Source organism: Theropithecus gelada, chromosome 11 (genome assembly GCF_003255815.1).
Source record: "Theropithecus gelada isolate Dixy chromosome 11, Tgel_1.0, whole genome shotgun sequence".
Taxonomy (NCBI): Eukaryota; Metazoa; Chordata; class Mammalia; order Primates; family Cercopithecidae; genus Theropithecus; species Theropithecus gelada.
Window position 1 is genome coordinate 71,909,541 of NC_037679.1, and position 23,282 is coordinate 71,932,822.

General features: G+C 42.4%; 1 protein-coding gene across 4 annotated transcripts in view; it reads left to right on the forward strand.

Annotated features, from left to right (window-relative positions):
• Window positions 1-23,282, forward strand: part of RPH3A (rabphilin 3A) — a 338,247-nt gene that overhangs the window by 252,350 nt on the left and 62,615 nt on the right. For 3 of the 4 annotated variants that reach the window (XM_025402467.1, XM_025402465.1, XM_025402464.1), the window contains 2 exons: window positions 11,700-11,788; window positions 19,942-19,953. In XM_025402467.1, coding sequence (XP_025258252.1) covers window positions 11,718-11,788; window positions 19,942-19,953 — 83 coding nt within the window. In that variant the 5' untranslated portion in view covers window positions 11,700-11,717. The remainder of the gene's footprint in view (window positions 1-11,699; window positions 11,789-19,941; window positions 19,954-23,282) is intronic. The other variant, XM_025402468.1, reaches the window with a different exon arrangement.

The window sequence follows — 23,282 nt, forward strand, 5'->3', positions numbered from 1 at the left end:
GCTTCAGTTTCCCAATCTGTAAAAGTGGGTCATGAAAGATCCTGTTTTCTATGATCATTACCAAGACAGAATAAGACGTTGTATGTGAAACATTTAGTGCAGCTCCTGGCCCGTAGAAAACACAGACAGACTGGGTTAGGTTGTGCTGTGTTAACCATTTCCAAAGTTTCTGATTTGTTTCTCACTCATGCTAGTTGGATATGGTGAGATAGCAAGGGATGTCTTCAGAGCTGGGACCCAGGCTGAGGAAGGCTCTGTCTTCATACAAACATGATTGTCAAGATGGGAAAAGGGTAATGTGGTGAAGTATGCACTGGCTTTGAAGCTTCCACTTGGAAACCTTCTTTGGCCAAAACAGGTCATGTGGTCACTCCCAGCTTCCCCAGGGAAAGGGAGGGCCAATCTCACCACACAGTAGAGGGCCAGAAACATTTAGTCATTAACACTAAAGGCAACAATGGTGCTCAACAAATGACCCACGCTTGAGAATTATTATATTATTATTAGTGTATTACATTGTGTTTATTTCCACAATCCATCATTGTTTTCCTCCATGTACTTACTCTGGTTTCAGAAAGCCTGAGATATTTCATTCCAGTGCAGAAAATGGACTCCCATCTCTTAGGAAAACATGGCTGAGATTATTATTCATAATAAAGTAAGGATAGCTTCCACTTGACAAGGGCGTGCTTTGTGCCAGGCTCTGGACTAAGGACTTCAGAGAAGTGATTTCATTTAATCCTCACAGTTCCATTTAGAGGTGGGTTCTGTTTTTGTCCCTGCTTTACAGATGAGAAAACTGAGGTGTTGGAAGGTGAATAAATTTGTCCAAAGTGACCTGGCTCATAAATGGCAGAATGGACTTGAACTCCAAACCCATACCCTTAGTCACCTTGCTGAGCTGTCTGCTAAGAGCAGGGGACCTTAGCCTCTGGATCTTCGAATGGAAGTTGGGGTTGGCTCAGTGGAGATGCTATGCACTATCATTACTGATCCACAGAAATAGGGATTCAGCACTAGCCCCACTTTCTCTTTTTAGCCCTGTTTCCCCTTCCTCCCTGTCTTCAATCTACCCAGGATCCATCCCCATGGGTCCTTCTATTCCCTAAATGTTTCATGTCCATTGCAGCCTCTGAACCCTGTTTACTCTCTTCCCCCTCCTTTCCTCTATCCTTTATTCTCACACGTCCCAGCTCAGCCTTCAAGGTCCAACCCAAATGTTCCCTTCTCTGGGAAGACACCCCCACCCCCACCCCAGGCAGCACCAATCCCACAGTCTGTCAGCTCCCAGGGAATTTTATACATTTACAAAATATAAATCTTGTCTAGAAATGCACAGGTGTGTGTGCGTGCACTCACCCCCCTACACGCAGCCTTTTTAGAGGAGGGAAGAAATTAGTCTTTGCTTTTAATTAATGCCAGCTCTCTCATCCTGACTTTTAATACTGCCACCTCATTTGTCTTATTAAGTACTTAGTTTTGCTTTTAATTAGTGTTGTTTATTGTCCCTGAATTTTAATTGTCGTTGTAGGGTCTCAGCGGGCCTTGGTGGGGATTTATTAGAAACACTTCCTGTCCTCCAAGGAGCTTGGATGGCAGTGCCTCTGAGGTAGAGGAGGGAAGGATTCAAGGGGGTTGCTGAAGGCTGGTGTATTTTTCTCCAGGCCTCAGTCAATTCTGATTGTCTTTGGAATCCCTGTTTGCTGAAAGGTAGCTTGGTCTCACCCAGAAGATACACAGAGAAAACTCAGGAAAATGGCAGGAATTTGATTCACATTGGATTTGAATTTGACTTCTCAACTTGAAAAGAAAAAAATAAATAAATAAAGAGGGTGGGGAGGGGACATACTGGTTCATAGTAGCCAAAAAGGCCATGATAGATTGATAGATTCAGGCATGGCTGGATCCAGCATTCCAACAGCATCATCAGGAATCAGTCTCTATCTCCCAGCTCTGCTTTTATCCTTTTCCAGGCTTTTATTGTGTGTTGACAAAAGTTATCAATGGCAGCTACAGACTTCTATTCTATCAGTTTAGCAGCCCAGTGGAAAGAGAATGCTTCTTTCCACATAGTTCCAGCAAAAGACCAACTCAAGTTGTGTACCTATCCTTGAACCAATCACAGCAGCCTAGGGAATATAATACACTGATGGGCCAGGCACAGGTCATTGGCCCACCTCTAAGGACTAGGGTTGGATGAGCCCCACCTGGACCACACAGATCAATACTGAGAGCGGATGGTTTCCCAAAACACAATTGGGGTGACTTTACCTAACAAAAGGCTATCCAGATAAATGCTGGATAGGGAAAAACAATAGATGTCTACCCTAGACATCTACTACAGTGTCTCACTCAGGCTTAAGCAAACACCTAGGATTTAGACCTTTGTTTCTCTCCCCAGTTCTGCCCTCAAATAATACTAACAGTGTCCTCCCTGACTGATACTTGGAAAACACTTGAGATTACAAGGCCCCCTCACATGAATTAACTCATTGGTTCTTCCCAACAACCCTGCAAGATAGGCATAAGAAGAATATATACAAATATTTGAGATGGCGTCTCACTCTGTCACCCAGGCTGGAGTGCAGTGGCATGATCTCGGCTCACTGCAACCTCTACCTCCTGGGTTGAAGTGATTCTTGTGCCTCAGCCTCCTGAGTAGCTGGGATTTTAGGCATGCACCACCATGCCCAGCTAATTTTTTCATATTCTTAGTACAGAGAGGGTTTCATTATGTTAGCAAGGCTGGTCTCGAACTCCCAGCCTCAAGTGATCCGCCCACCTCAGCCTCTCAAACGCTGGGATTACAGGTGTGAGCCACCATGCCTGATCAAGAATAAGAATTTTTACATCCTCATTTTACAGATACAAAACTTGCTTAAAGTCATGCAGAGAATAAAAAGGGGAGGTAAGATTGGATCCCAGTGCTCTGGGTCTGAAACCAGCAATTGTCTCACTGCAAGAGGCTGCTTCACCAGCCAGTTTTTGCTGTGTAACAAACCACCCCACAAAATAGTGGCTTAGAACAACAACCATTTATTTACCTTATGATTCTCTGTGTTGGCAGTTGGGTTGAGTTCAGCTGGGTTCAGCTAGGCCAAACTTGGATGATCTTGGCTGGGCTTGTTCGTGTGTCTATGGTCATCCTGTATGTTGGCTGGGACTGACTGGTATGTGACAGGGCAGCCATAGTAGCTTGGACAGCTGTGGCCTCCCGCATTGTGATAGCTCATCCTCCAGCAGGCTAGCCTGGTTTCTCATATGGTGACTGCAGGGTTGCTAAAAAGTAGCAAAAGAGACCAGGCTCTGAAGGGCTAGTATTTCCAAGCCTCTAATGCAACACATCTTCTAGTGTCCCATTGGCCACAGAAAGTCTCAGAGCCAACTCAGATTCCGTGGGTGGGGAAATAGATTTCACCACTGGATGGTAGGAGCTGAAAAGGACAGGGATACAGAAAGGGAAGACATGGGGCTATGTTTTGTGATCAGCTCACCCCAGTGAGCTTACCTCTCTGTTTCCTGAGCTAGGGGAGAAAGAGGGGACCAGATGCACCTTTAGGGAGCAGTGATGGTGGAGGAAATTTGGAGCACCGTGAAAGCTATGGAAGCATTTAGTGCTTTTCCAATCACATCATGGAAGTTATGGTCCATTTTAGCTGCTGGAGAGAACAAACACTGATGGATGATGATGGAGATAATGACAATAGTGACCATAATTAATGTTTACTGAACACATACTATGTTCCAAGTATCACGTTGTCTCTCTTGCCTTCTTCTTCAAACCCCACTCTTCACAACAGTCCTGGAGGCAGCATAGTAGAGTGATTAAGCATGCAACCTGGCATCAGATCCTGTAGGTACAAATCCCAGATCTGCTGGTCGCCGGCTTGGTGGGTAAGTCACTTACCCTTCTAAGCCTCAGTATCTCCATCTGCAAAATGGAGATAATACTTGTACCTTCCTTAATGGGTGTTTGGGAAAGTTAAATGAAGCCATCCATGGCAAGCATTTAGCCCAGGGCCAGGCACAACCTAAGTAGCCATTATGATGAAGTAGGTAGTGCTGGGATGACCATACTCATTTTATCAATGAGGAAACAGGCCCACAGACATTGTGTATCTGCCCAAGACTATGCAGCTTGTAAGTGGCAGAGCAGTGGAGGATGAACTCTGTGCCTACTTTAAAATCTGTGAAATGAGGACTGTCCTGTGGGGTTATTTAAAGGCTCATGGCAGGCAACATCCGTTATTGCTATATGACAATGGGAGAACCATATGGAGGGGACAGTGAGTTTGCTTTGTTGTTTCAAGGCCAGGAACACAAAATCGCCTTTGTCTCTAGAACCTCCCAGGCGTGTCTCTGTCCTTGTCTCTGGCATCAACCAGCTCGGCATGGAAGGAGCCAAGCTCTTGTCGTTTCAGCCTTAGCTGGCTTCAGGGAAGGCTGGGAATGTCCCAGCTTGCTCTAGGAACAAGGAGAAGCCAACAGCAGCCTATACCGTCTGGATGGGACTGGATGTGTAAGGGCTGCTGGGGTCCCATGAAAGAAGGCTGGAATCACCAGTGGGCAGGCAAGTGAAGGGGCACTCAGTCCATCAAGCACAGTAGACAAAGCAGGAGATCGCCATCTTTCTCTTTGGTGTTCCAAGTGTCCTTGTCATAGTGAGGGTGTGTAGAAATCCCAACAGCCTGGAAAATAGTCAAGTCTGGATGAATATTTGAGATGGACTAGAATATACTCAGCTTGCATCATTGTTCAGAGGCTTTCTGTGTCTCCTGCATCTCTCAGGGTGGAAGCTTACGTGCCTCCCCTACCACCACTTTGATCTCAGCTCCCTCTTGCTCTCTTCACTCCAACCACTCTGTTTTCCTTGCCATTTCTCCAGTTTACCAAGCACATGCCTGCCCCAGGGCCTTCGCACTTACTTTTTCCTCAGCCTGAAATGCTCTCCCCGAGATGGCCTTGTGGCTCAGTTTATTACCCACTTTGGGTCTTTGCTCAAATAGCATCTCTCAGTGAGGCTCCCTCTGACCACCTGTTTAAAACCACACTTCTTCCCCCCTAATTCCCAATCACCCTCCCTCTTTTATTTTTCTCTAAAGCAGTCATCACCAGCTGACACATTTAATATTCTACTTGTTTGCTTATTGTCAGTCTTCCCTACTAGAAGGCATGTTTCATGGGGACAATAATTTTTGTCTTTGTTCGTTTTAATGTTATATCTCCTGTGCCTAGAACAGTGTCTGGCACATAGTAATAGTAAATGTTTCATAAATATTTTTTAATTCTTCTAATTTCCCAAGAGAAGCTGGCAATCTGTGTTTTTAATTAAATCCTGTGCTTTTAAAATATTGATTGAATTTTACCCTTAAAAAATCCTTCATGGACCAAACAAAACATTTTCAGCCTGGATTTTGCTCATGGACACTCCTGCTTCTCCCAATTTGAGGCCCTTTGTTTAAGTACATTTCCCACCCCATCAAATAGTCACAGTGAGTTTTTCCAGATACCTAATTGAGCAGTGATGTACTGCACTCAGGGGAAGAGAGGAGGGGCAAGGAAAGAGATCGAGAGATGGAACTGTCTGGGCATTGTCCAAACTTGTGGCTGCAGGTTCTGCTGCAAAGCATCTGGTTTAATTCCAAGACCATTGGAATAGGGAGGCCAACTGTGGCATTGAACTCCACGCAGACAGCTGCAGCTCCTGCCGGTTCCCTGCAGTGCCCTGAAGTGCTGCATAAAACCCTTGCCAGCCCAACCCCGCTGGGTCACGTTCAGACACCTGCCACAGCAGCTCAGAAACTGAATAGGCTTTGTGTTGTTTTTTCCATTCAACTACAACTAGGAGAAAACCTTGGAGATTCTGGGGGATGCAACCGCTGTTCCTTAGCAAGCAGTGCTAAAGAGAGCCAGGGGAGAAGCAGGCAGAAAATGGCAGAGGAGGAGAAGGGAGGACCCTGGAATATGGGTTATCTGGGGTTAGGACAGAGTCTTTGTGGCAGTCTGAGATTCCAGGTCTAAGATTCAGTCTAAGATTCAGATTCATCCAGCTATCCAGTGCTTATTATTAGCGGTTTAGATTGATTGAAGGAATTTAAGCAGGACCTTGGAAAGTTCACTCAAACTTTCCTTGACTCAGTTATCCCATCTGTAAAATGGAATAAGAAGAGCACATACCTCATAAGGCTATTGTGAGGATCAAGGAGATAAACTTGAGAGGTGCTTAGTGTGGAGTAAGCCCTTGATAACTGAACTTTCAGTTGTTGTTGTTGCTTCTTTTGTTACTGAAAGTAGATGACTCTTTAGAGTTTGTACAAGGACTGTAGGGGAGTTTCTGTCCAGCTAAGAAAGAAGAGCTAGAGTCTCTGGTTTCAGGAGAGGAAGTAATTTTATGCTTCTGAAGTTGCAGCTGCAGGGCTGGATTTAAGCCACTGCCTTGCCCTTACTCAAGCCAAAGTATGTGATCTCTCAGAGTCGCCTGGGAGAGGGCTGGTGTGGTGGTGGTGGGCGGGGGGTAGGTATCTGTTTGTCTCTGAGGCTGAGAGGTGAGAATGCACCCAGGGGCCAGAGGGCCAGGAATGGACAATCACCAATCCTCTAGATACTCATCAGAACCCAACAATCCAAAGCCCAGGGGCAATGAACGGGTGTGAACAGCGTAGTGAGTAAGCACATGGGCTTTGGAGTCAGGGTTCAAACCCCAGTTCTGCTACTTGGTAGCTGTGTGATTTTGAGCAAGTGGCTTAGCCACCCTGAGCCTGAATTTTCTTACCTGTAAAATGAGAATAATACCATCTACCTTGGAGTAGGATTGTAAGGAGTAAAGCAAATAATGTAGGTATGGAATTTGGTGCATAGTAGGCACTCAAAAAATGGTAAGTCATCATCCTGTACATGATAAGTATAGGAGAAGTAGGAAAAGAGAATTCCCACTTTACAAGTGTCTGCTGTGTGCTAGGGAGTGTAGCTGGTGCTTACTTAAACTTATCAGCTCAGTGACGCCAAGCTTCTGCAGTGGTCCTAAGGGCTGGAAACTGGCACTATTTATGTGACACTTACATTTATACTTTTGCTTCTTGTATCCATGGTTGGTTTCCTTCTTCTGGTCCTCCCTGGGCCTCAGGCCTTCAGTCTATTATGACGATGGTTTCTCTGTAGTGAGTGATGGGAAAGTGGGGAGTGGTTTGAGAATGTCTGAGGTTCACCAGTAGACTGTCTCCATTTCTGTTGACTCACCCTCAACTCCTCATGAAGAGCTGGCCTTCATGAAGTATCATCTGCAGGCCAGTAGGAAAACATCTTAGGAGAGCATTTTAGGATCATGCTGTGTTGGATTAGAAAATGACTATGTGACCACTAGGGGTGATGTAATGACCTCATGGAGCAGAACCATGCTTCCCTAAGATTCTCCTGTCCCCTCCCACACAAGGTCAAGTTCCCTAGTAGCAGAACCTGAGGTGTGCATTCTTGTACTAGTGCTAGACTCAGGGGATGCTCCAAGGAGGAACCTGCTAGGGAATGAGGGAAGCAGGAAAGGGCAGCAGAGGAAGCTAGGCGAGGGCGTGGCTTCACCTGAAGTCTGACCTCAGCCCAATCCTTGGGGAGCTCTGGAGTGTGATGGTAGCACAAAGCCATCTTACCCTGGCAGAAGGGGGCTGTATTTTTCTACCCTCCTCTTGTTCATTAGCCACTGGCTTTGTGCTGCTCCCTGGTATCTCCAGGCAAAGCAGCTCCTGTTGGGTGAGGGCGCTTCTCTGGAAAACGGTGCTGCTATGAGCCCTTAGTGTAGCCCTTCGTGGCTAATACTCTTAGAGGTGGGAATGGGAGGATGCACCAGCTGTAAGGGGGATCCAGATGAGGAATCAACAGTGACTATTAGGGTACCTCCGCCCAACTGCATCCCCACCTCCATCCCAGAACTGCCGGTGGACACATGCCCTCCTTTCCCAGGGCCTATTTCTCTAGTTGTTCAAATATCCTTGATTGCTTGAACATTTTCCTCTTCTGGTCCGGGCCTGGTAGACTGGGGTGAGCAGTAGATAAAGAGTCCAATCCTGGAATGTTAAGTGCATTGAGAGCCCCAGGTGGCCAAGCTGAAATAACCAGGGCTGTCCAGGGTGGCTTTTGGCCTGGAAGGATGGAGCTAGGTGGTTTCCACTGGCTGGTCAGCCAGTGAGTTTAGACTTTGCAGGCGGAATTTTAGTGGGAAACACAGCCCTGGTGTGCATGACTGAACAAAGGAGAGTGCGAGCAGGCCAGATGCTGCCCTGAGGATGATGGAAGTTGGAGATCAGAGTTCCTGGGAGGTGATCATGTGTCTCCCTTACCCCAGACCTACCTTCCTCCCAGGGTCTCCAAGGCCAGTGTCTTCTCTCTGCTGCAAAGCAGCAGATGAAACCTTCAGTTACAGGTTCAGCTTTCTAGACCAACAGCAGCCAAGGAAGCTCATGCTCGGGGACTGAGCCTCTTTGCACTCAGCAGGGGCCAGGGGTCCTCCAGGTGGGGGGCTCCAGGGAAGTCTGCTCAGCTCTCACCACAGGCAATAATGAGACATTAAAGTCCTTTTTCAGCAAATTTCCTTCACAACAGGAGCTGTCTCTCCTTTCTGTTTTTGAAGTGGAAGAAGCAATGAAATGCCCACATTAATCTGGGAAGATTATGTTAACCACATGGGAGCAGATGAAATAGCTTTAGTGTAAGGGACCTTCTCTGCTATGAGTCCAACCAACATTCCCCTCCGGTTTCTCCCACACAAAGACTGAATAATTACAAAGGATACAGGACAGGAGAGGGAGGTCACTGTGTGTTCACCTCCCAAGTTCTCATCTATTTAGCATCACAGACAACAAGACCTACAGGGAAATCAGGACCCCCTAGACATGCTGATCTGCTTTCTATTTGTTTTTAAAATAATTACTGCAATCTCCATGTGGTCTCTTCCCTCTGACTCTTGGCGAGACCTTCAGAGGGGTGGGGTCGGGGGCAGGTTCAGAGAGAACTGAAGCCTGGCTGAGTTCAGCCGCTCTGACAGTGTTGATGGAGACTCTTTCACACGTTCAGCAAATTTTCATTACGTACCGTCTAGGTGCCAGACACTATGCTAGTGTTTGAGACTAAGCAGTGAACAAAACGGAAAAAGGTATGCACATATTAGCAGGGGGATTCAAACTCTAAGCAAAGACACAAACATAAACATAAACAACTTATATTAAATTGGGCTAGTGATAAGAGCTAGGAAGAAAAATAAATCAGAGTAAAGGAGGCCAGAGTGGAGAAGCGGGAGGAATAACTATTTTATTTATTTAGATAATTCTATTTTTCAAAAATATATATATTTTATTTTAACTTCCGGGGTACATGTGCAGGATGTGCAGCTTTGTTACTCAGGTAAATGTGTGCCATGGTAGTTTGTTGCACCTATCAGCTCATCACCTAGGTATTAAGCTCTGCATGTATTAGCTATTTATCCTGAAGATCTCCCTACAGTGACCCCCCTGTAGGAGCTATTTTAAACTGAGTGGTCAGGGAGGCCCTCTTGGAGGAGGTGGCATTTAGGAACAAACCTACACAAAGGGAGAGAGTGAGCCGAACAAGCATCTGCAGGAAGGCTTCCAGGCTGAGGGAAGAGCAAGTGGGAATGTGGGCGGCGGGGCGGGATGTCGAGGGAGCAGCAGGAAGGCCTTTGGGCAGGAAAGAGGGCATGAGAAGAGTGGGAGGAAAAGAGAAGGAGGCTACAGGGAGCCAGGCTGTGCTAAGGGGTTTAGATTTTAGTCTAGGAGCAACGGGGAGCCATTGAAGACTCTTGAGCAAAAGAGTGACATAGCTGACTTGCTTTTTGGGGGATAAAGGGAAGGACATGAAGTACACACATCTTAAGAGTTTAGCTTGATGGTTTTTGCAGATGTGTATACCTGGTTAGTGGCCACCCAGATCAAGATATGGAATATCTTCACCCCATGGAGGCCCCCTCCTTCCCCTTCTGAATCAATAGCCTCCCCAAAGTAAGCAATTTATTTGCCCTGATTTCTGTCACCACCAAATAGCTTTGTCTTTTCTTAACTCTTGTGTTAATATAATCAGACAGTGTGTTCTCTTTGTTCCTGGCATCTTTCACTAAACATAACATCTATGGGTTCATCCATGGCGTTACATGGACTGTATCAGAAGCTTGTCTGTCATTGCTCACCAGCATTCCACTGTACAAATAAATCACAACGGCCTTATCTGCTCTCTGTTGATGGGCATTTGGATTGTTTCCAGTGTTAAGCTATTATGAATAAAGCTGCTACAAATATTCTTGTATATGTCTTAGAACATAAGCACTTTTTTCTTGGGTATATACCTGAGCATATTTCTGGGGTGTGTACCTGAGTAGAATTCCTGGACCACATGGTAGATGGACTTTTAGCTTAACAGATACTGCCAAACAGTTTTCCAAAGTGGTGGCACCATTTTATTTTTTCAGTTTTATTGAGATATAACTCACAGATAATATAATTCACCCGTTTAAAGTGGGCAATTCCATGGCTTTTGGTATTCTCACAGAGTTGTGGATCCATCACCATAATCAACTTTAGAATATTTTCACTGTCCTTACAAAGAAACCCTGCACCCCCAACACCTCCCCCAGCCTGGGCAACCACTGATCTCATTTTCATCTTTTATAGATGTTCCTATTCTGTATACTTTATATAGGTGGAATCTCACAATATATGGCGTTTTGTGTCTGCCTTCTTTCACTTAGCATCATGTTTTCAAGGTTCACCTACATCATAGCATATGTCAATACCATATCTGTTTTTATGGTGGAACAATGCTGCATTGCATGGATATACCACATTTTGTTAATCTGCTCATCAGCTGGTGAATACTGGGGTGTCTCTACTTTGTGGTTATTATGAATACTGAATGAAATGGGACAAGGGTAGATGGAGAAAGACCAAGGAGGAGTCAATTGCATTAAGTCAGGCAGGGATAGTGGCAGTTTGCATCAGCATAGTAGCAATGCAGGCTGAAAGGAGTAGGCAGATCCTAAATCTATTTTAAAGATCAAGCCAATACCATTTTCTGATAGTTTGGATGTAGAGTATTTTTTTTAAAAAAGGCAGCGATACATGGACGCAGGAAGGGGAACATCACACACCGGGGCCTATCCTGGGGTGGGGGACCAGGGGAGGGATAGCATTAGGAGAAATACCTAATGTAGATGATGGGTTGATGGGTGCAGCAAACCACCATGGCACGTGTATACCTATGTAACAAACCTGCACGTTCTGCACATGCATCCCGGAACTTAAAGTATAATTAAAAAAAAAAAAAAAGGCAGGGATGACGCCACAACAACTAAGTCAGATGACTTGCTCAGTAGAAACACCCTGGATTCGAGTTAAGAACTCTGGCCCACACACTGCTGGGGGTGCGGTGGCCTTCCCTCAACATCCCCGCAACAGCGTATGGAGGAGCTTGGATTTAGGTGAGGGGTTCTTCCCTCTGGTCCATTTCTTGCCAAGGGGTAGCCATGACTTCCAGCAAGACACTTTTCCCCCTTAGGATCTCAGATTCCCCATCTGAAAAATGGAGAAACTAGATTTAGTTCTTTCTTCTCTATCTCACTGGGTGTGTGGTATAAATCAGGGACTTGAGAACTAAGGAGTGGCTGAATGATGGGGTGATGTCCTCTCTGGGTTGATGTTTTCCAGGAGCACTAGACGTCTACCATGACTGACACCGTGTTCAGCAACAGTTCTAACCGTTGGATGTACCCCAGTGACCGGCCCCTTCAATCAAAGTAAGTTGCTGCATGTTCCTGGGAGTGGCTTGTTTTGAGTCGATGAGGTTTTGACAGTTCTACGCTTTAAAAAAAGAAGGAATCGCTTCCTTCCCTGAGGAAGGGGGAGAGGAACCTAATGGGAGTTCAGTCATGAAAATGTCTCCCGTAGTTTGACTATTTTGCAAGGTTGGAAGAACAGATTAAATCCTGAGTTTCATGCTTCGTAGATTAGGTGGCCTGGTGGACTGGAGAGAGAACTGACCTGGTGTCAGAACCAGACTTGGGTTCTAGTTCTGGATATGAGCTAATTTACTGTGTGATGATAGGCAAGTATCTTCCCCTCTCGGGGTCCTGGTTCCCTCATCGGTCAAATAAGGAAGTTGCACTAGATCAGAGATTACAACCTGGCAGACTCTGACTTGCAGAAGTGTGTGTGTATGGTTTTTTTCTTTTTTATATTTTGGGCCTGATCATGTAAAAATTGGGAGATTTCACATGAAAGTCCAGATTTCTGACATGACTTCAAAATATCAGAAGACCTGACAATACTGGACCGCAATTTTGCCAACAGTTCAGCAGAAGACAAGTAGCAGCTCATATATTTAGACTGACAAGATCTCTCCAGTTTTCCACAGTCCCCATAACTCCTTGTTGGTCTCCAATACCTGGCCTACTTTGGACATTTCTGTTACCCACCCATCCCAGTTGGTCTCCCTGGAATAGATGACCTCTAAGTTTCCTTAACTGTGGACTTCTGTCAATCTTTTGTTAGACAGTATTTTAGGGTCAGTTTAAGAGTTTAAATTCTGGGTAGGATAGTTGAAGATATGGTTATTTTTGTAAAAAGAATAAATGTCAGGGTGTAGTTGTTGTGGCTTGCCCAAAGAATGGAGAAAGGCTTTTTTTTTTTTTTAAATTTGAGACAGGGTCTTGCTCCATTGCCCAGGCTGAAGCGTAATGGTGCAATCATAGCTTATTGCCTTGACCTCCTGGGCTCAAGCAATCCTCTTGTCTCAGCCTCCTAAGTAGCTTGGACTACAGGCATGCACCACCATGCCTGGCTAATTTTAATTTCTTTTTGTAGAGATAGGGTCTTGCTATGTTGATCAGGCTAGTCTCAAACTCCTGGGCTCAAGTGATTCTCCTGCCTTGGTCTCCCAAAGTGCTGGGATTACAGGTATGAGCCACTACCCCTAGCCTACAAAGGCTTTTTAGCAAAGATTTTTCCTTATTGGAGAGCAGTGTTTCCCTAAACTTGGTCATTCGAACACCACTTTTACAATTTTTACCTCATCTATGAAATATCATTATTGTTATTTTCTCTTAATTGGCTACTTATAAAATGTAAGCACTCTAACAAGAGCTTTTTTTTTAATCACAAGTGGATGTAAGTGGATAATTAGTTCATGCTTTCTATGAACAAAGGTAACCATGAAGACAAATAATTTTAAAAAAACAATGTTATTACATTCTAGCTATAAACTGTAGCCTCACAGAGGCTCTGAGCCTGAGACTTGCTTCCCACTTAAAAAGGCAACTAGCAAGTGATAGAGAAGTGTTAAAGTCATATGAGCACTTTCTCCTTGAAGTATGTGAGGTTGGAAAGGAGATTGAAATGGGAATGCCTTTCTTATTATTAAATATTGCCCTGTCATTTACTGTCTGATTAATTTTTGTTCTAATTTCTATTAAATAATCCTTTCTCATTTTCTTAAGTGTATTCTATTACTTTCTAAATACTTGGGTTGTGTACTTACCTCATTAATATAAAACTTCCCTTTTTTCTAATATTAGTAACTATAAAGGTGATCGACAAAGTACCACATTCAAATGATCCCACAAGCTTCAACATATAGTATTTTCATTGTTTCTCATTTCTATGTATTTTAAAATTTCTCTTATGATTTCTACTTTAACCCAAGAGTGATTTAGAGGTATATTTAAAAATTTCTAGATGTTTGAGGATTCTTAACTTATTACTTTTTTCGTTATTAAACTCAAATTTAATGGCATTTCGGTTGGAGAATATGACCCATATGATACTTCATCTTTGAAATGTGTTAAGATTTGGCTTATAACCAGATCTTGGGCTATGCTCAATGAGTACATAAGAAAAATGTGCATTCTATAATTACAGTTTGTAAGGTCACTCACATATCAAAATGAGATTATTAATTGTGTTTATAACATGTTTTTACATTTACGGCTTTTTAGTCTACTTGTATTATGCTGAAATCTCCTTCAGTCACCATGGATCTGTCAGTTTCTCCTTGTGGTTCTGTGAGATGGCTACAGGTTTGGAGATGACCTATATTACTGAAAAGTTGAACCTTTTATCATTATGTAATGTCTCTCTTTATCTCTAATAATGATTTTTTGTCCTAAACTCCCTTTTGTGATATTAAAAAACAACATCAGCTTTCTTTAGTATTTTTTTATCCTTTTATTTTTAATCTTTTAGTCCTCTTACATTTCAGGTAAGGGAATATAAAGGATATTTTTAGCCAGATTTTGTTTCTTTTGTTATTGTTTAATTCAGTGCGGTCATCTTTGTCTTTTAGGTGATGATTTTAATCAATTTACAGATACTGTAATTATCAGCAAAGTCTTTCTATAAAGGACCAAATAGTAAATATTTCAGGCTTTTCTGGCCATAAAGTCTCCATTGCAACAACTCCACTTTCACTGTTCTAGTGCAAAATCAGCCATAGGCAACATGCACATCAATGGGCATGGCTTTTTTGTTTGTTTGTTTTTGTTTTTTTTTAAATAAAAACAGGCAGCTGACTGTATTTGGCCTGTAGCCTATAGTTTGCTGATCTATTATATAGTTTAACTTTTCTACTCTCTTGTTGTTTTGGTCTCTCTTTTTCTATAGTTCTTTTGTTTCTCTCCTTGCCTTTTATTTTTATTAATTGGTTAACTGGGCTTGGGGGTTTACAAATTCTACTTTTCTCGTTATTGGTTTCAAAGTCATGTGGTTCATTCCTATGATTTGCATAGCTATCCTTAAAGTATTACCATTCATAGCTAATCATGTCTGGAGTTACTCACTGTCTCAACATCTTCCTCTAGGTAACACAAGGTGCTTAAAACACTCTAACAACATCTTAATTCCGACCCTCCTTACCTACATACGACTCTTCTCTAGTATCTTAGTTTAATCCTTTATTTAACTCCATATATTAGACATTATTATTTTATACTGGCATTTAAAAAAAATTTTTCCTGTCTTCTAGTTTTCTGGTTCAATGTTCAAATCTTCCTGAATCTTGGTCCTTCTTGGGGCCACTTTACTTCTTCCTGAAGTACAGCTTTTCATTTGGTAAAATTCTGTTGGTAAGCTCTCTCAGACTGTGTGTATCTTAAAACATTGATTTATCCCTTGTTCTTGAAGGTTGCAGCATTCTAGGTAGACTTTGAAGGATTGGTTGTGCTTTCAAGTGTCTGTTAAGAGTCTTAAGTCAACAAATTGCCCTTCCTCTGTAGATGATTTTTCCCTCCACATAAGACCTTCTTTTTGATGTTCTGTAGAACGATGTGCTTAAGTGTATATTTCTTATTGTTTTTTTCTACTTGTTGTGTGTTGTGCTTCCTGAAACAGTGGATTCATGTTTTCCAACATGAAAAATCTAGAAATTTTCTAGTTCTAGAAAATTCTCAGCATTATCTCTTGAAATATTTTTCTTTCTTCGGTTCTCCCTATTTTCCCTATCTGGAATCTGATTAGATAAATATTAGACCTCCATGTTGCTTATTCTCTCTCTCACTTTTTTCTTTGAGTTGGGGTCTTGCTCTGTCTGTTCTCTCTTTCATATTTTATATCTCTTTACCTCTCTGCTGTATTTTGGGTAATTTCTTCACGTCTTTCATCCTGGCTATACTCTGTCTTAAAGCATATTAATTGACCATTAAACCACCCATTGCATTTTAGAGTTTAGCAGTTACATATTTTATTTCTAAAAATTATTTTTCATTCTTTTTAGTATCTTCCTAACCATTTTTAGTCTCTTGACTCTTGCTTGTTTTAATCCACATTTTATTTCTTTAAGTATTTCACATACAGTAACTTCACATTCTGTATCCAATAATTATACCTGATTCAGTGGCATGCTGGATATGTACCATAAAAGCTCATTAGAATGGATGTTAAATTTTTAGGAATTTTGTGAGCCAGTTAATAAACATGGCCATTATTAAAAATTAAGATATATATTAGCCAGGAACTATGGCTCACACCTATAATCCCAGCAATTTGGGAGGCCAAGGTGGGAGGATCACTTGAGGCCGGGAGTTTGAGACCAGCCTGGCCAACACAGTGAGACTCCATCTCTACAACAAATTTAAAAATTAGCTGGATGTGGTGGTGCATGCCTGTGGTCTCAACTACTCAGGACGCTGAAGCAGGAGAATTGCTTGAACCCAGGAGTTCGAGGCTGCAGTGAGCTATGATTATGCCACTGCACTCCAGCTTGGGTAACAGAGAGACCCTTTCCCTGAAATGAATAAATATATATTTATAGTTAAATCATATTACACACAATGGTGATAAATATTCAAAATCAAACATGTTTCAATTATTTCACTATCTTTTTTTTTTGAGACAGAGTCTTGCTCTTTTGCCTAGGCTGGAGTGCAATGGCACAATCTTGGCTCACTGCAACCTTCACCTCCCAGGTTCAAGCGATTCTTTTGTCTCCCTCCCAACGGGGTTTCACCATGTTGGCCAGGCTGGTCTTGAACTCCTGACCTCAGGTGATCTTCCCATCTTGGCCTCCCAAAATGCTGGGATTACAGGTGTGAGCCACTGCGCCTGACCTGTTTTACTACATTTTGATATTCTCTGTTATTTATGTCTATTATACCTGTAAGGTGGAAATACTATATAAAGGTATGCTGCTGTACATTTATTCCCAGCTCTTCATTTAGTCACATCATGTTGGCATTTGAAATCAGCCTCCACGGGGCTCTTTCCCCAGAGAGTCAGTTGTTAAACATTTACCAGCACACCACTGCCTGAAGCCTCTGACCATGTAGGTCTGTTGTTTGTCTTTCCTGCAGATTTTCACTCATAATTACTTGCACTTTGAATGCTCAGTCTGTGAGAATCCTAGGGACCTACCTTGGGAACATTTTTTCTTCAGAGGTATTTACACTTGCTTCTGCCAGGAGTGAGATGCTCTGGTCATCCAGAAACACTTTTGCTCCCTTTGAGGGTCCTGGCTCCATGTGCGTATCTCCAATTCAGCTTCTGCACCTGTCAGGATCTCCACATCAGCCCCTGGAATGTAATGTTGGTATTTGCATTGGTTTATTGCTCACAGCTCCCTGTTCTGGATTCAGTTTGCTGAATTTCCTTTTTTAAAATATGCTTTATAGAGGTATAATTAATATACCTTCAACGGTACACAATTAGGGTAATTTAAAGTACAATTTGATAATTTTATATTTTTATTTTTTTAGAGACAGTATCTCACTCTGTTGTATAGGCCAGAGTGCAATAGCACAACCACAGCTCACTGTAGCTTCGACCGCCCAGGTTCAAGCAATCCTCCCATCTTGACTTCCTGAGAACCTGGAACTGTGGGTACACATTACTGCACCTGGTTAAGTTTTTTTTTAAATAGAGACAAGGTCTTGCCCAGCCTGTTGCCCAGGCTGGTTCCAAACTCCTGGACTCCAGTGATCCTCTAGCCTTGGCCTCCCAAAATGCTGGAATTACTGGCATGAGCCACCATCAGCCATAAAAACGTGTATATACCCATGAAATCATCACAGTAATCAAGATAATGAACATATACATCCATCGCCAAAACTTCCTTGTTACCCTTTATAGTTCCTCCTTCTTACCCCTCCCTCTCCCCACCCATCCCTAAATCATCACTATTTAGCAATAAATTTGCTTTTTCTGGAACTTCATATAAATGGAATCATCCAGTGTGTACCCTTTGTGCAAGGGAGCTATCTGTCTTCTTTCACTCAGTGTAATTATTTTGAGATCCAATCATATTGTTTTATATATCAATATTTGTTTCTTTTAATTTCTGAATATTATTCCATTATGCGAATATGCCACAGTTCATTTACTCATTCATCCGTTGATGAACAGTGGGTTTGGGCTAGTACAAATAAAACTTTGTATAGACACATACTTTCATTTCTTTGGGGTGATTACCTAAAAGTGGAGTGTTTCAGTCGTATGGTAGATGCTGGTTTAACTTTTTAAGAAACTGTCAAACTGTTTTTCAAGTTTATTGTATTATTTAAAATTTCCACCAGAAGTGGATGACAGTTCCAGCTTCCCTACCACCTCAGCAGCACTTGGTATGATCAGTCTTTCTAATTTTAACCTTCTTGGTGTGTGTATAGTGGTTCATTGTGGTTTTAATTTGCATTTCCCTAATAATTAATGACGTTAGACATACAAATATAAATTTTTTCCATTTGTATAAATCTTTGTTGAAGTATCTTTTCAAATCTTTTGTCCATTTTTAAAATCAGGTAATTCATCTTCTTATTATTAAGTTTTACAAGTTTCCTTATGTTAGAGATAAAATCCCTTGTGGATATACATGTTGCAAATACTCTCTCCAAGTCTGTTACTTACCTTTCCTTTTCCATAACAGAGTCTTTTGAAGAGAAAAAGTTTTTTATTTTAATTAAATCTATTTGGTTTATTCATTTGGAGAATTTCCTTACTTTCTAGAAATCCCAGAACTGCATTTTTTAAAAGTTTGCTTTAATTTTTCTAGGATCTAATTTTATATTGGTGAAGGGTCTTTCTGAATATTTAGTCCACCCATGTACTCCAAAGCAAATGTCTCATGTCTGTTTACTACTTCTATCTAATACCTCCTCCAGTTCTACAAGTTTTACTGTTTTGAAGACACTATTGAACTCTTTTGGTTTCCTTTTTCATAGGAAATTGCTAGTTTCCAAAGCCCTTTTCACGATGTCTTCTTGGAGCCAAACTTATTTTGCAGAGAATATTTCCTCAGCCAGAAAGTGTGTCTCTGTAAGATAAACAGTTGCCTGAAGGGTGGATGGGGTAAAATATTTATTTTATTTAAGAAATGTCAGTTAATTAAAATCTCATCCATCAGAGTTTACTTTAGTCGATATGAAGCCAAACAATTTGCCTTACAATTAAATTAAAATTATCCAAACAGTCTGGACGCCATTTCATTAAAGCGTTCCTGGGCTCCCATGAAACATGTTGGCATTCTGAATGCATCTGGCTGGCTTGATTGCTGCTGCCTTTTCTTCAGATATTAAAATTATTTTCCAATAAATGCTAATGGGTGAATTACAGTCATCACACATGCTATCTAGTCTGTTGCAGTGGTGGTGAAGTAATGCAGACACTTATAATGTCTTTCTCCAGTAAATTAACAAATCTAGTCGTAATTAACTGCTGGCTAGCCAGACATGCTTCCTGCTTTTGTTATTCTCAAATGTCTTCCTCTCTCACTGTCCTTGAATTTAATGATCACGTTTGAAACCAACAACAGGGGAATTTGAGAGAAATGAATGCGTCTACTCCTTGCTTGGTTAGGGCAATGGTTCAGTTCTTCATGTTAAGAATACATGGGGAGAAATGCTGGTCTTTGACAGTTGATACTTCTGTCTAGCATTCAAGTCTGCAAACCAGAGAGTGCCAGACATGGGAGGTGGAAACTGAGGCACAAAGAGACGATATGACCTGCTTTTGGTTGCATGCCTCATAAATGGAGATGCTGGTCTCCAGTCTAGAGAGGAAGAACTTGCTTTCCCAAACTGGGGAACTACAAGGTCTACTGTTCAGGGCCCATTGCTCTACCTAGTGTGGTCCTTGTCCCCCAGTGTTTGAAATAACAGAAACCAAGAAAGATGATGGCCATGAGATCATTCAGTGATTTCTTTTTAGTGCCTCAAACCATTATTCAAATACATACATGATCAGCTTAGTTAATTAATAAGCCAAACTGGCTGGTCAATTTTATCAAAGATGTGGATTTCATAACGCTATGTTGAAGCAGCCTTGTTTTAGATAATGGCTGAAACGAAATGGAAGTAGGTCATCATAATTCAAACTATGTGAGTGTTGCATCCAGACAGTGTTGATATTGTGACAATTTCTTACCTAACTTTATTCATTTTTTTCTTTCTCTCCTTTCTCTGCCTTCCTTCAGTGATAAAGAACAGTGAGTATTTTATAACTTATTTATTTATTTTTTTTACACTGTATTTTATCTCTTTCTCTGATCAAGGTGGCTTGCCCCTGAAGAGAGATGGTTAAAAAAGGAACTAGCAAATTTTAAATATTTTTTTAAAAAGCTAAAATATAAAAAATACCCACACCCACCTTAGGAAAAAATACTTATTAAAAAAAAAAAAAAACTCACACCAAACTTGATAAAAGGATACAAGATATTTCTTAGCCCTCAATTCTTGTTAGTGATGTGTAGGATTTCAGCAAGTTTATTGGCCACTCAGTGCCCTTGTTTCTGCAGCATTTTGCTAGGGACCACTGTTCTGTGGTAAGGAAAATGTTAACTCTAATACCTGCTACCATGAATAAAAGATGATGATGAACAGGGCAGGGCTCTGGATTGTTATGTGCTGTACATTTGGTCTTTGTCACCTCATCAGAGGTCATCCTGATTTCCCAGCAAAATACCTTTGACGCAGAGGCCCTATCTTTTCTCACAACTTTTGTGTTTTTAATTGGATTCATTTCCTAAATACGCATGACAGATTGGATGCCGGGTCCGATAAATGAGCAGCCAGACTGCAAAGCAGCCCCATCTTCAGTTGCGTGCACACATTCAGAAACTATGGAAAGTCATTTTTACCTCCCCTCCCCGCAATCATGGGACTCTGGGACTCACGGTCCCTGTGGCCTGGGACACAGCCCTTCACCTCCTTGAGTGTTGGTTATCTTGTTTGTAAAATAGGCACAGTAACCCTGCCCCTCCCTCCTCACTGGCTGGTGGTGGGATCAAATGAGATGTTTACAGGAAGCTTCATCAACTGTAAAGCTTAATCAAGCAAAGTTAGATGAAGGTGTGAATTACAGCCTTGCCTTACCCTTATGTTTATATAGAAGACTCTTGCGCAACTTTTTCAGCCTTTTTGGACCCAAATAACCACATTATCAGACCCAGAATGCTCTAAAGATTTAGTTATCACAGCTAATATGTAGCCAGGAGACCCAGGAAAACTCTTCTCCCTGCCCTGTGCCTCAGTTTCTCCATCTGTCAGATGAGAGCTTTCAACAAGCTACCTTGTAAAGACTATTTGAATGCTCTACAAGCTCTGTTGTTGGCTGACAGGACCCTGGACAGGCAAGATCTGCTTTCTGTGAAATCATGAGTATATTATTCAGACATGCTGGAGAGAGATGCTGGGTCATTGTCAGATTACAAATATGAACATCACAAGAGAGAAGTTCATGACTCCAGAGGCTCTCAAGGCTCTTAGAGGTTTCACGAATGCTGCAGGTTGAAAGGCAGCATGTTCATCCTCTTCCCCTCTGTCCTTCATCCCCAAGATCCTCCCCTCCCTCCCTCCTCCCTTTCCTCCCTCTCTCCTTCCCCCCCCTTTCTTCCTCCCTCCCTCCCTTCCTTCCTCCCTTCCTCTATTAATAAACACTTACACCGAGTACCTACTAAATACCAAGCACCATGCTAAGCACCAGGGACGCAGTTAGCCAAGTATAAAGGTATGTCTAGTGGAGTCTACAAACAAATAAAGGGCCAGTCACCAACAAATACACTCCGGTATGTGCGGAGCTATAATCATAGAATCACAGTGGACTGTGGAGCACAAAGACAGTCCCCTAGCTCAGACCCGAGGGTGATGATGGAGAGCTTCCTGGAAGAAGTGATGTGTAAGCTGAGACCAGGAGAGGGAGGAGCACTAGGTGTAGGAGACAGAGGAGCTCCCGGTAGGGGACACGGCATCTGCCAAGCCCAACTGTGAGAGACAATGTGGGATTTTATAAGAACAGAATGGAATTCGGTCTGGCTAAAAAGGTTAACAGGAGCCCCAGGTCCCCTTGGCATTCTGAGGACGTGGGGGACCCACAGCATCCCTTCTGCACCCCCCATTAGTCTGGATGGGGTAAATTTCATCCAAAGGGGCCTTTATACCAGCTAGTCATGGGCAAAACATTCTGTGGTGTAGCTACCCCTCCTTTCCTTCAGGATTCATTAAAATCCCATTCACTGTGCTCTAAAGAGACTTCCTGCAGACACCTGCCCATGTTGGCATCCAAGGCGAAGGGAGGGAGAGAAAAAGAAAGAAAAGAAAAAGGATTAATTTTCTGCACACCTCTGCTGTTGAATGCTTCAGAGCTTTCATGCCCCGACAGCTTTTCTATCATCCCACTCCTTTAGGGAGTTATAATTTATTAATAGGCACATCTGGCGAGTATTTATTATGTGACTATTGTGTGCATGTAATGAAGAATCAAGGTGGGAGGCAGGAAAGATATGGGAGGCTGCCCTTTGCAGTATTTCAAGGGGAAACATCTATGAGGGGCTTCCATCTGGAGTTGGGGCTAATTTCCTTTTGTGTTGGTGTCCACTGATGCTGGCCTTGGTGGGTGGCTTCATTCTGACCCCCTCGTGGTGCACCTGAGCAGGTGCCTTCTGGTAGCAGGTGAAGCACATCGAGAAGGCTGGTTTCTCAAGTCCTGGACCATCCTCTCTCTACTCATGATTCTTGGCAATTCCCTTTCTCCTTGTGAGTCTCAGGCATCTGGGAAAATGAGCAGGTTACCTACAGTGGTCTTTAGACTTTTTCTTAGCAGTGAAAGTCTTTCTTTGAATAATACTTTATTCAGAAGCCAAATATTTGAGACAGATAAGAGTGGAGCTGGATAAAGACCTTTAGTGGCTGAAAGCATTAAAAATAGTATGGTAAACATTATACAACTGGAATTTAACGTAATGGTAAACTGTAAAATAAGTGTAGGAAGTCTAACAAGTTTCACTCTTTTTTTTCTTTTTTTTTTTTTTTTTTTTGCCATGGTGAAAAATGTATCAGTTAGCTTTTGCTGTGTAACAAACCATCTTAAAACTCAGTGGCTTAGAACAGTTACTTGTTCTCAGGCATCTGGGCTTGGTAACTGACTCTATGGACTTTGGCTAGGCTCATTTATGCATCAAAGGGTTGGCTGATCTAAGATGACCATGTCTGGAATGATACATTTCTTCCAACATGATATCACATGCGTCACCTTCCAACAGGATATCCTGGGTTTTCCCATGGTGATGGCAGGGTATAAGAGTAAACAGAAACACACAAGGCCTTTGGAGGCATTGCCTCTGGACTAGTGCAACATCACTCCCCTGCATTTTATTGCCCACAGCAAGTCCTAAGTCTGGGCTAGATTTAAGGAGTAGCAAAACAGATGCTAGAGCCAGGCGTGGTGGCTCATGCCCGGAATCCTAGCACTTTGGGAGGCCGAGGTGGGCAGATCGCTTGAGGTCAGGAATTCGAGACCAGCCTGGCCAACGTGGTGAAA